The sequence below is a fragment of the Anastrepha obliqua genome, chromosome 4, assembly GCF_027943255.1.
Source record: "Anastrepha obliqua isolate idAnaObli1 chromosome 4, idAnaObli1_1.0, whole genome shotgun sequence".
Lineage (NCBI taxonomy): Eukaryota > Metazoa > Arthropoda > Insecta > Diptera > Tephritidae > Anastrepha > Anastrepha obliqua.
The window spans coordinates 55312904-55326112 of record NC_072895.1 but is presented as its reverse complement, the minus strand read 5'-3'; the positions used below and the strand labels follow the sequence as shown (position 1 = coordinate 55326112).

General features: G+C 34.5%; 2 protein-coding genes across 2 annotated transcripts; one reads left to right on the top strand and one right to left on the bottom strand.

The window, feature by feature from the left end:
* Positions 1–13: 13 nt before the first annotated feature.
* Positions 14–1363, bottom strand: LOC129245494 (josephin-like protein). Its single transcript, XM_054883684.1, has 3 exons — positions 1081–1363; positions 853–1024; positions 14–775 (listed from the first exon to the last, which is right to left on the bottom strand). The coding sequence occupies exons 1-3, from the start codon at positions 1154–1156 to the stop codon at positions 421–423; spliced, it is 603 nt and encodes a 200-aa protein (XP_054739659.1). The 5' UTR covers positions 1157–1363; the 3' UTR covers positions 14–420.
* A 434-nt stretch (positions 1364–1797) lies between these two features.
* On the top strand, positions 1798–3185 carry LOC129245317 (ribonuclease kappa-B). Its single transcript, XM_054883401.1, has 3 exons — positions 1798–2036; positions 2173–2292; positions 2539–3185. Exons 1-3 carry the CDS (start codon positions 1968–1970, stop codon positions 2635–2637), a joined length of 288 nt encoding a protein of 95 aa, XP_054739376.1. The 5' UTR covers positions 1798–1967; the 3' UTR covers positions 2638–3185.
* The last annotated feature ends 10024 nt before the right edge of the window (positions 3186–13209 follow it).

Below are 13209 nucleotides of genomic sequence, written 5' to 3'. Positions count from 1 at the left end.
AAATAGTCGACAATTTTGACTTACACGAATGTATTTTATAGAATGTTTTATTCGTAAATTATGTCTTCTATGTATAATTTTTACAGAACCTAATAAAGTTTTTACATACAAATTTATATACACACTATAGTTTAAATTCATTATTGATTAAGAGTTTTTAACCAAATATGCCGTTCTGAGCATTTGTAAACTGATTTGCGCATGTGTTTCACACTTTACAGTATATATTAGCGAATCCGTAACATACCAATCAACAGCTCTGTTCTTTAATAATCTTAAGATCTATATTGAAAAAATAGTATTCAAGCATTATGTGAATATTTGGAATTTAACGAAAGTCGTTCACATTTTGAGTTATATCATTTTTACTTAAATGAAAAAATGACTAGAGAGCTTATAAACTGCTTTGTTATTCTGCACTCAGGTTGTGCAATCAGACCCATTCCTATTGCTTTGATATGTACCATTTGTTTCGCCTTTAATCCAATTCGGATGATGCTGTTCACCATTTGCCATCGTTTTTTCCACAATTACGAACAATTCCCGTTTATTTGTTTCTAACTGTGAACGCAAATAGGATAGTAAGTCAGTCTCGTCGCCAATACAATCCGGTTCCCGCAATTTCGAATCCAAGTTGTAATATTTGCCATCAATGCGACGTATTGCTATCCAGTGGCGTTTCTGCAGCGGCAATGTGACAAATGCGAACTTGTAGTCTGAAGGCACGTTAAGAATAAAGCCAACGATGGCATTTAAATTAATGCAGGACGGATCTCTGGTTATAGCAATGTAAAGTGGAAGCAAATAGAGTTGTAAGTATAAGTGTAGAAAAAAGTTAGCTACAGGACTTACTTGCGTTTATCGAACCAGATAGCTTCACAATTACGCATTTGCAGGGCTGTCATTATAACATTAATATCGTAATTTCCCAAACCTAATGGTGAACGATGCGGGTTGATCCAAACATTAGGACTTAGATCGTTACATATTTGATCTAACTGCTCTTTTGTGTAAGATTGTTGGCCTACAATAATAAAATAAATCAAATTGTTGCGAGGCAACAAATATACCAAGTGTTACCTTGGAAAAGATTATTAAGTGTATGAAGCGCGCACAATTGACGGGTCTGTTTCTCGTGGTAGATATTTGTTGGCATTATGGTGCTAAAGCTTTTGACTTAGACTTGACAAGGCTAATCCGTTGTAATCATTGATTGTTTTGTTATAACTTATTTTGGATTTTGTTTTTCTCGGCTTGTTTTTTACTTTCTTATTGTCTTCGTTGTATTTAGCCTATTGTCAACCATGATTTGCTGTCCAATTTATCGTGATTACACTACGAAAATATGATGTAGGCTTTCCATTGTGAATTGTTGAATATAACCCGTAATACCGGACCGCTATTTTTTAAAAGGGGAAATATTTGTAATGGAATTAATTTTTTTTAAATACAAACAATAACTATTAAAAATACAGAAGCAAGTTTGCGGAAGCCGTAAATAAAACAATAATCGTATTGTAAATAAAATTAGTTTCTAAAGGGCCGTAAAATACTAACCCCGTACAACTGCCAACTAACAAGCTTTTATTTAAAGTAAAAACACAACATTTAGTATTTATTGATAACAATTACTTTTTTTCAATTTAATAAAATTGTGGATGCCTATATACCATAAAATGTGTAAGAATTTTTCTATACTTTAATTACTCATAAATTCCTCAATTGGAAGGCAAGGAAAAAATGCCCACTGGCAATCATTAAACTCTGACAGCACTTGGTCGTACTGGTCGAAGCTGTCATGTGATTACATTTTTCACCTGACTGACATTTTTCTTGGCGAATTTCTTCAACAGTAATTGGGCGACGACTGAAAAATTGTAAATTTTCCCCGTGAAAATTTTTGGAATTCAAGGAGAAAAATCACAATTTAACATTTTTGCATAACACTAACCAATACAACAGTAAAAATGAAAATCTGTGGCCCAAAACTGTCGCTATGCGGTTTGATCATCTCGGTCTGGGGAATCATACAATTGGTGAGTAACCATTCAAAGCAATGAACTACTTTGATAAAAATATATGAATGCTCTTTATCTAAAACTCACATAGTAGTCACGTTTGTACCAGAAATATTTCCCATTTCCCATTGTTTGTTCTATTTCTTCATTTTAGGTATTGATGGGAGTTTTCTTCTTTATACATAGCGTTGCGCTTATTGAAGATTTACCTATCAGCGAGGACTACTCTTCGGTCGAGGAATTCTATACTGCGGCCAATGCTGCGTACAACCAGGTATAGTTCCATTCAGTTATATACAAAATTCACATTATCTTTTCGAAAATTCAATGTTACTTTAACAAGTGTGACCAAACACTCACGAGATTATCGTTCGTGACCTTGATCAAATATATTGATTTATAAAAAGTTATGATTTATAATGCATAAAGCATACTAAAGGTATATAAATAAGATATATAATAATCATAATATTTGTACGTGCACACATCTAAATAATAATTCATTTTAAAATAATTTCAGAACGCCTATAACTGCTGGATTGCGGCCTGCATCTATGTGCTAACTCTCCTGTTATCCGCTCAACAATTCTATGTGAACAGCCGAGCAACTGCCAACTAATTTACTGATCGAACGCCGTAGACCAACAAGACAAGATATAAAAGTGCAGACTATTCCCATTTATAACCACTTGTTAAGTTCTCCGGCCTAAGTAATACCTCTATCATCATCCATTGTGGCAGTAGCAGTCAGCAGGCGTGCCCCAATAAAAAACATACCAAAATATGTATCTGGTATTATATTGGTGCGAAGACGGAAAAATTCGAAGTCTGCGGAGCGGCATAAACTCATATTGTCATCTCGTTCAATATCATCAGCGTCGAGGTTATTGTTGATTTTTTTCATTAAGTAAGCGGTGTCTGCAATTTTTAATGCAACAATATTGTTTCCGAAAATATTAAAAAACAGTTAAAATTATTTACCTTCTTTTTGAAGTAAAGATAAGAGCATATTTTATTGAACAAATTACTTTGCTATTAATTTCTGTAACAAAAACAAAAAAACCTTCAAACTAATGTCATCAGTACTCATGTATTTGGACAGCACAGATAGTGCTTGTAGGAAATTGAAAACTTAATAACACATTCCATGATCGACCAAATCGCAAAGTTACCTAGTTTTTTTCTTTAATATTTTGATTTTTGTTGTATTTCACTGTCTGGTATTCTTCCCACTTTGCGTTAGCAACGTGCTTAAAAGTATTTTTTTGATTTATGTTTATTCTTTATATGCTAAAGTTATTCTGTCTAACACAATGAAAAAACGCGATGCACTTTAGTCATGTTTGCGATATTTATTGTAAAAAAATAGAGAAAATATAATCGAGTTTACAAAAATTTGCAAATTTACAAGAAAATTCATTTTTGATCTAAACAATTTATGTACACTTTTCCTGAATAGGAAAGAGAGCATTTGTAACGCACCTAAGGGAAAAGATGTCGGTATTAAAGCAAAACAGAAAATGGGCAATATTAGAAAACTGTGACTAAACACATTTATATACAAAAGCAAAGGTGACAAAGAGCGTAAAATAGAACGTAGGACGGGTCTTCTCGTTTAACCTCTGGCCCCTTCGATGCGTGTTTGTGTGTGAATAAGATATTGATATTGCAGTTACTGATTAAAAATTGTTGCGCTGCTTCTGTGTTGCTACAATTTTCTTTTTCCTAAATTCATTTGTTTCTTGTAAAAGTTTAAATAATATGGTGTAAATTAGGTAAAACATATAAAAGTATATAGAAAATTCTTACAAATACAAATACCATATAAGCATACTTGAAAGATACATACATACATACATATGTAACAGGAAAGGGAAGAGAAAACCGCAAAAGCTGGTTAAAGTGTTGTAAATCTTAAAAATTAAAATTTCTTTGAGAAATGTGTATATTAAATAAATATAATTTACATAATAAATGAAACTTTAAAAAGGAAAAAAAAAACAAAAACAAATAGTTATACCTTTACTGCTGGGAGGATCATTGTCACATCACATACATATATACAAAGGTGAAGTCCAAAATAAACAAGACTGGCGTCATAAAAATGTTTTTGATGGTTTCTAGCTGACTTCCAGTGAAAGCTTGGTGACATTCGGTTCAGTCGAAGCGAAATTATTGCGTCTAAACTGTCAGTCTGTTTGTGTCATCGGCATACAAATGAGTTTCGAACTAAGAGCTAAATCAAATTTTGTTTTAAAATCGGTAAAACGTTTACCGAAACATTTGAATTGATGAAAAAAGTGTATGGCGATGAGTGTCTATCTCGTGCCAGAGTGCACGAGTGGCTTACACGTTTCAGAGATGGTTGTGAGGACAAAAATAATAATGAACAAACGGGCTGCCCAAAATCAGTAATCAACGAAAACTCCATGGAAATTGTTCGTAAATTCATCAAAAATGAACCGAAATCATCGTTGAAATTCATGGAATCGGAGTTGAATATCTCCAATATATTGATTTATCGCATTTTAACTGATCATTTAGGCTTACAAAAGGTCTGTGCACGTTTCATTCCGCTCAAGTTAACTGAGGACCAAAAATTGGTAAAAATTCAACATTCGAAAGACCTCATCAAAGAGACGAGAACTTCCTTTGCAACAGTGCAACTGGTGGTAGAACGTGGTGTTTCCAACATGAACCTGAAACTAAGCGTCAAAGTGTCGAATGGAAGGAGCTGTTTTTACGATTCCAAGGGAATTGTCCACCAGGAGTTCGTGTCAACGGGTCAAACCATCAATGCAATTTTCTATCTTGGCGTTTTGAAGCGTTTGTTGCATCGCATTCGTTGGATTCGCCCTGAATATCGTGAAGGAGGAAGCTGGAGCTTATTGCATGATAAAGCACCATCTCATCGATCCACTCTTGTGACTGATTTTTTGACTAGAAATCGCATTTTCACCATCAATCACTCACCATATTGGCCTGATATGGCTCCCTGTGACTTCTACCTATTCGGAAAATTGCATTTGGCCATGAAAGGAAAACGTTTTGCGTCCGTAGAGGCCATCCAAAAGGCTTGTACCGACATCCTGAAGGACATTCCGGTCAATGACTTGAAACGCTCTTTCGAAAAGCTTTTATATCGCGCCAATCAGTGTATCGAGGCCAGAGGGGACTATTTTGAATAAATAAAACGAAGAACAAAGCTCCTGTCGTCTCTATTTTAGTTCAGTCTTATTTATTTTGAACTTCACCCTGTATGTACATATACACATTCTGGTTAGATAATATTATTTATACTATTATATTATATATACTATGCTACCGTATGCAACAAGCCTTGGGTAAAATAAATATGTATGTATATCGTTGAAGATCGTATCAATAAAATGAAGCAAATATGTTTCTAAGGCGGAATAAAATAATTGTGTAATTTGAGGCATTCATGAAATCGATGTTATTATAAAGACTTGTTTTTCGTGTTCTGAAGGTAATATGTTTTCATATACATAATTATAAAAACAAAATCCATATGGCTTTAAATTTTGAAGCCATCTGCCCGAAGTTCTTAGGAAAAATGTACTTCTTGGACTTCCGTTAAAATTTTTAAATTACAAAATATTCTGATTGTGTTGATATATTATAAATGAGTTCATTTGTATTCTACATCGATCGGATTCATTTATTTATATTATTTATTTAAGAAATGAAGCTGTGTCTGTAAGACTTTTTAGTCTTTTATAACACATCGTTGCTGAAAGTTAAAAAATTTGAAAATAACAAGAAACTTTTGTTTTTTAAATGTAACTTTACAAAAATGTAATACAACTGAAATTAAAATAAACTTAGAGATAAATACAATATATAGTCAAGAACATACAAAATGAGGATTAAAAGTAGAAAATAGAAAGACAGAGAAATGGTAACAGTTAAATCACAATCACATTCATTATATAGAATTGAGACACCTTTCTGTTCTAGAATTTTGAAAAATCGATTTTTTTTTATGTTATAGTAGTTTATACTCTCAAAAATATACTTGAAAACTTGTATATTGAAATTCGTTGTAGGTTAGACGTTACAGTCCTTTAAAACGAGACCGGTTCAACTGTGTTTTTCTCGAAACTATTTTTTCCGAGTTGGCGTTGGTAGTTTCTCAAAAAGTATTGAACCGATTGATTTGAATTTTTAATATGTTACTAAGTAGACTTGTGGCTCTCGCGGGTAGCAAATTTATAATTTTATAATCAATTTCTCTATTTTTTTTAAGAGCGAGAACGTTTTTCCAATAAACTTTTTTTTTGTAAATCTTCTACCCACCATAGCGACATATCTTCTGATGAATAATCGACCGAATTTTTTTTCAGACCTACCTAAGCAGCCCAATCAGTTACGCCAGTGGTATGTGTTATGCCAGGGGAAGTAATTTTTTTATTATTGTCATTGAAAAAAAAAATTTTGTTGGCGGCAAAAAATTTTTTTTTTTGTAAATAAAGAATTGATCTAATGAATAAAAACGATTTTCAGTTAATACCGATTGTTTGTCTCTAAACCAGAAAGGTGCCTTAAAGTAATCGATGAATTTAGTTCCAGAACCTCACAGCATTATTAGATTTCATCAAACTTAATTTCTCGTAATGGCATTTGGTAGTTTTGAATTCAACTAGCTTGAAAAGAAATTTGGTAATATCTTTTGAGACCATACAGGGTTTGATTGAAAAATAATGAGCCTTCCCGCGCTGAGCGTCTGCCAAGCGATCAACCGAATCGGCTGGTGGGGCAAAATGATCGTTGGACCTTCCCCTTCCACTAGAAACCGGTACCAGTACGCTGGCAAAACAGCGGTGCAGTCAACATCGCTCCGCGCGTGAAAGCTGTTTTATAAGTGTGTTAGGATTTTGCAGTGGCGAAAATGCAGCGATCGTTGGAGCAACGTTACTCGATCAAATTTTGCGTAAAGCGAAACAAAACGAGTACCGAAACCATTGGGCTACTCAAGGAGGCTTACGGGGACCAATCTCTGCCCAGTGCCGGGTTCGGCCCGACCTCGCAAACAATTGGACCCTTCATCACGACAATGCGCCGGCGCACACCGCCTTCCTCTGCACCTCTGCATTGGCCAAGATGGGGGTTCTGGTCCTTCCCCACCCTCCCTGCAGCTCAGACCTGTCCTCTCCGGACTTCTTCTTGTTCCCGCGCTTGAAAAGAAAGCTGAAGGGGAGGCGTTTCGACTCCATCGAGGTGATCCAAAAAACTGTGACAGTCGAATTGAACGCGATTCCGGCGGATGAGTTTAAAAAATGTTTCGTGCAGTGGAAGGCCCGCTACCAGCGGTGTATTGACGCTCAAGGGTCCTATTTTGAAGAATATTAGTTGTATAAGCCAAAAGGTTTAATAAAACTGCTTAAAAAAAATAAGGCTCATTACTTTTCAATCAAACCCTGTAAGCATAGTATTAAGTTCGCATTTGCCTTGAAATGACTGTCTATATCCATACCAATTGGATTGCCGTGGAATAGAGAGAGTCTGCAGAGATGCTTAGCTTAAAAATTCCATATCTTTGGAGTATTCGAACTCAGGAACTTCACTCCTAACCGAACAGTCCGTTTTCGCTACATTTTAACTGATAAGTGTATTTTGCGCGGTGTTTTCACGGGCGTGAACGGATTACTACTTTGCCGTAAGATACATACGAAATTTCACTCATAATTCACGGCTACGCAATTTGCATGGATTTTGATTGCCATTTCATGTTAAACGCGAACTTAGTACTATATTTATTGAATTAAATCACGTTGCAATTCTTAATCTACGAAAAACAGTATGCTCGTACTTATCCAAGTTACTTACAACTTTTTGATTTAGCCTAAATTTGAATTTAATTTTTTTACTTTTGCCACTTGATTTGGAATTTACATGGGTTTTCTTTTTAATTCACTTAATTTATACTTTTGAAATGTTTAAGACTTGGGTACACTTAAGTGCGTTTATATAACATTAATTTAGATATAATCTGGACACCTGCTTGATGAGACTTGAATCTGACTCAAAATAGTTCTCGTTTACACTCATCTTGATTCAAAATCAACTTGAAATTGTTCGTGGTTTGATAAAGAGTTCACTAGATATTAAATGGGACTTCACTATATTAACTTGTTTTTATGGTTGTTCCAAGAGTTTCACAGGAAGTTTTTTTTAGGATTTGACAAATTCAATCAATGCTGCACTTGAGCATCTTCAATATTTGAGTAATTGTTTACACTCGATTTGTGCTTGATTAAGATTAGACTTGACCTTGACTTTTATTCGACTCGCATTTGAATATTTCGTGATTTGTTATTAACATAATTTGAACTTTATTTTTGTTTGACTTAGATATGTTTTGGAAATCATCAAAATTCGGCTTAGGCTTTATTTAGACTCGAGTTGGACTTGTGTAGATTTTATTTACAAATACTTCGCTTCTGCTTGATTTAGACGTAACCTTGTCTGGACTTGTACTTGAGTTGGATTTAACTATGTCTTGATTGGGTTTGCCTTAGCATCGATTTCGGTTCAACGTACGCTCAAAATGGGCTCTTCTCGTTCCTGTTTTTCGATTGACGTAGAACTGCCTTGTGTCTAAACTTGATTAATGTTGCATTTGAAACTTACTTGAGCATAATTTCGCAATAATGAAGATTATTGATCACGAAATGGTGACTAATAATAGGTTCACATAAAACTAGATTATCCAATTTTTCGAGTTTAACTCCCAATTCGTTATTAAAAAGCGAGATTAACCATACAAAATTACTCTTCCGAAATCCGAGATTGTAAAATAGTCTCAGATTATAAATATACCTACTTTTTCCTGTACAACCCTGTGTTATCGATAATTATTATTACAAATGTAAGGAGAAACGTAAAGGTGAAAACTAAATAAAATGGATGCCGGCGAAGAAAAGAGGTTTGTAGATATAATTGTGATACAATTCTTGCTATATATTATTAATTATGCAGTCATATTACAGAAAAAGTCTGTGCTTATAGACGCTTTGGCCTGTTATTGCTTATTATAAATTGTAATATTGAATTTCCATGGCAAAATTTTTTGCAACCTCAGTAGACGTCTTGCACAATTAAGGGGGTATTCTAGTGTAGAATTTTGAATAAATTGAAATGTTTTTTGCATATTTTCAAATTTTTAATATTTTTTAAAATTCCTATTATTTCATGTGTTATATTATATATAGCCTTTTTGGTGACATAGCCTTTTGGTGACTACTTTTTTCGAGCTGGCGGTAAGGATATCTCGAGTTCTAAAGGACCGATTTATTTCAAATTCTCCCCAAATTTATGCATTCCGCCATCGGATGACCTTAGCTCTAAACTATAACTTTTCCTGCAGTATTTAAAAAAATCGGAATCATTAAAAAAATAAGCAAAAAAAATTTTTTTTTCAAGCAGCCGCCTTATTGTGAAATTTTTTTGAACTTGTCCAAGGCTCAGCGGTATCTATAATAATTAAGAATCCGTTTTGGTTTTTATTTTTCAGATCACCAGGAGGGTTGGAATCTTTCATGCCAGGACACCCTCTTTTTTTTGGACCCTGCACTTTGAGTGCACATAATTTTGTAAATTTTAATTTTTTTGGATTAGTTTTTAATGTAATAATTATGTAAATATGTCGTAAAGTAAAATGGATAGTAAACATTTTTTTGATTTTCTTTGCACAGCGCTTCAAAAACCGGGCGAAATTCTTGTCTCTACACTAGAATACTACCTTAGCCCTAGAATGTCATACTTCGTCGAAACAACGACGCTGATTTTTTGCTGATTTTTTGTATAACATCAGTGTTTTCTGAACTCTCTTAGTGTGCGCATGTACAGCTCAGTTCTGTTTCGGTAAGTTTTTTTTTTGTGTTTGTGTCGTCGAAACGACGAAGTATGATGTTTGTGTAATTTTTAGTGGAATATTAGTTTTAACTGCTGTTAAGAAGGATCAACATCTATCAGCAGATGAATTGTTTGATCGAGCCTATTCAGGTGCTCAATATTTATCCACAATGACTAAAGCTAGGTTTCGATTTCTCTTATCTTGCCTTCGAATTGATGATAAAGCTGTACGCATTCTGCAAATTGGTGACAAATTTGCCCCAATTAGAAAAGTGTGGGAGATATTTGTTCAATAATATCGTGACAGTTATACTCCCGGACTGTAGCTTATAATTGACGAACAGCTGCTGGCATTCAGAGGCAAATGCAGTTTTCGAATGTACCTACCCAACAAACCAGCAAAGTATGGTCTAAAAATGGTAATGATTAGTAACAGCGGCACGAAGTATATGATTGATGTTTCCCCATACTTGGGGAAAGGCTCAAACACAACAAAAATATAACAATGGATAACTGGTTCCCATCAATTCCCCTTGCAAAGTCTCTTTTATGTGAACCATATAAACTAACGTTAATCGGTACTCTACGTTCAAATAAAAAAGAAATACCCAAAGAACTAAAGAATTCTAAAGGACGTAAATGCGGCACATCAATGCTCTGCTACGACAATGCATTAACGCTACTTTCTTACAAGCCAAAGCCCAACAAAATGGTTTATTTGCTGTCATCATGCAATGAAGAAGGAGCAACAAATCCGATTTCTAATAAGACATGTATGGTAGAATTTTACAATAAAAAAAAAGGTGGTGTGGACACTTTTGACCAAATGTGCGCTACTCTGAATGGCTCGCGTAAAACAAACAGATGGCCAATGTGTCAATTTTACGGTACACTGAATATAGCTTTTATAAATAGTTACCTCATCCATACTCTAGGATGCCGTGAGTTTATGAAAAAATTACATTTTTCGCTTATTCAACCACATGTTACTGAGAGACTTGATGATACGCCAACGTTGAGAAGATCGGTTCGCGACAATACTGTATTGCCGGCTGATACAGGGATCAATGACGATATGTGTCAACAACCAAAAAACGAGAAACTAAAAATTTGTGCATTTTGCCCTTCGACGAATGATTAAGTCAGTTTGCGCAAAATGTAGAAAAAGCCTGTGTGGGGAGCACAAAGTTGAACTTTGTGCCTCTTGTACATATTAAAGTCTGAGTATTCCAAATTTTTTTTTCTAATTCAACACGTTAGCTTTAAGAAAGAAAAAAAGATAAATTGATTTTTTATTTATTTTATTTATTTATTTATTTATATAAGCTTATACAATGTAAATTTACATATGTACAACCTAAAAACATGCATCGCTAGCATCAGAGGCTATCAGCTGACCGTTGAATGAATGATTTGTGTTAAATTCTTCTCAATAGGTCACAATCTTTTAGTAAGTTATAAATGGTTTTTATGTTTTCCTCAGTTGGGCTGGAAAGGAGGGAAATAGGATCCGTATTAGAGTAACATTCTCTTTTATCTCGAAGCATTGGGCAAAATTCTAATAGGTGTAGGACAGTTGCTGTGTCGTTGCAAAATGGACAGTTATTGGTTCTTATGCCACCAAGGAGGTGAGCATGCGTAGCTATTGTGTGTCCTATCCGGAGACGTATGTATGGAGTGAGAAAGTTAGCTGGAATTGTTGCAGGATATACTGGTTTGATCCTTGCTGAGTTGACTATTGTATAATGATGATTATAAGAAATCCAATCGATGAAGAGTTTCGAGTGCCTCTTTTCGTTGATGAGACGATATATATCAGATTTTGTAAAGAAGTTGAGTGTTAATGTGGGCGCGTTAGATGCATCTTTTGCTAATTCGTCTGCATAAATATTTCCTGTTATACCAGTATGGCTAGGAACCCACATTAGCTTGATTTTCTTTTGATATAAAATAAGATATTCTCTAATTGAATTGATGACAGTAGTTTGGTTATAGCAATTTTTTATAGCTTTAAAACATGATAAGCTGTCGGTACATATTACATACTTTCCCGAGTTTTTAGAAGCATGTAGCGTGGAAAATTGCGGTGGCCTCAGCAATAAATATAGAACAGAAAGGGAAGAGCAGCCCATAGGATATCGGCTTACCTTTCTCGCTAACGACAGCAAAAGACGTATTTGAGTTTTTAGACCCGTCCGTATAAAGAAATTTCCAATTATTATGTTTCAATTCGCTCGCGATTACTCGAAACTCAGCGATATAAATCGCATTAGGAGTGATGTTCTTAGGTAGGCGGACTAGATTGTCTATAAAAGATTCTTTAGGGATCAACCATGGTGGATGACAAAGTTTACGTAATTTAGGTGGTTTTAATGGCAAGTTATTTGTTTTAGCGAAAATCGCGCAAATGTATATAGCTGATTCAATTTTTGGCAATCGGATCCGTGATGACGATGAAAACAAAACTTTTCGTAGCAAGTTGTTGGAACCAAGAATAATCCTAGGGTAGAGTTTCATAGTACTGTCTTCCATGTTATCCCTTAGTGAGGGAAGGCCAGATTCAGCTAATAAATTTTTTATAGGCGATGTTGGAAATGCACGAAGCGATCTTCTTATAGCTGAATGATAGGGTGCAGCAAGCAGTTTGAGATGGTTATTTGAGTGATGTCCATAAATTTCAATAGCGTAGTTTATTACTGAGAGTATTAGAGCGTTGACGACTTGAATTAATAGAGCTGGGCCAATGAGCGAGCGCTTACATGATAGGTACTTAACAATATTTGAGTTTTTAATAATTCTATTTCTTATATACAGTACATACTTACTATCTAGAACTAATCCAAGAAACTTAAGTGTAGGAGAACATGTAATATTAACATTATTAAATGAAATGGTTGGAAAAATACAATTTTGTTTTCTACAAATGTGGAATGATTTAGATTTAGAGTACGATATTGAAGCGCCTGACGAAAGGGACCAAGATGATAGCTGGGAAAGGAAATCTACAAAGGAAGATGATATGGAATTCAGGTCGGAAGATTTGGACAATAGGAGAAGGTCATCAGCATATAGCTGGTGACATATATTAGGAAAATTTGATAGAATAGAACTAATTTCGTCAAATGCTATGGTGAACAAAATAACTGATAACGGAGATCCCTGAGGAGTTCCGTTATCTAAGGGAAGTGTGGAAGAAGATGTATCAGAAATAAGAACTTTGATTTTACGTTTATAAAGGAAAGATTTTACGAAATTAAAAACACGGGGTCCTACCTTCCATTTAATTAATTGTCTTAGAACTACGTGTATGCCA

What these genes read in the sequence shown, in the direction of transcription:
- LOC129245317 (XM_054883401.1), top strand. Translation starts at nt 1,968, where the DNA reads ATGAAAATCTGTGGCCCAAAACTGTCGCTATGCGGTTTGATCATCTCG. An exon ending in TCTGGGGAATCATACAATTG is followed by an intron (nt 2,037 to 2,172) that starts GTGAGTAACCAT and finishes TCTTCATTTTAG; the next exon opens with GTATTGATGGGAGTTTTCTT. An exon ending in CCAATGCTGCGTACAACCAG is followed by an intron (nt 2,293 to 2,538) that starts GTATAGTTCCAT and finishes AAATAATTTCAG; the next exon opens with AACGCCTATAACTGCTGGAT.
- LOC129245494 (XM_054883684.1), bottom strand. Translation starts at nt 1,156, where the DNA reads ATGCCAACAAATATCTACCACGAGAAACAGACCCGTCAATTGTGCGCG. An exon ending in ACTTAATAATCTTTTCCAAG is followed by an intron (nt 1,025 to 1,080) that starts GTAACACTTGGT and finishes TTATTATTGTAG; the next exon opens with GCCAACAATCTTACACAAAA. An exon ending in ATCTGGTTCGATAAACGCAA is followed by an intron (nt 776 to 852) that starts GTAAGTCCTGTA and finishes TGCTATAACCAG; the next exon opens with AGATCCGTCCTGCATTAATT.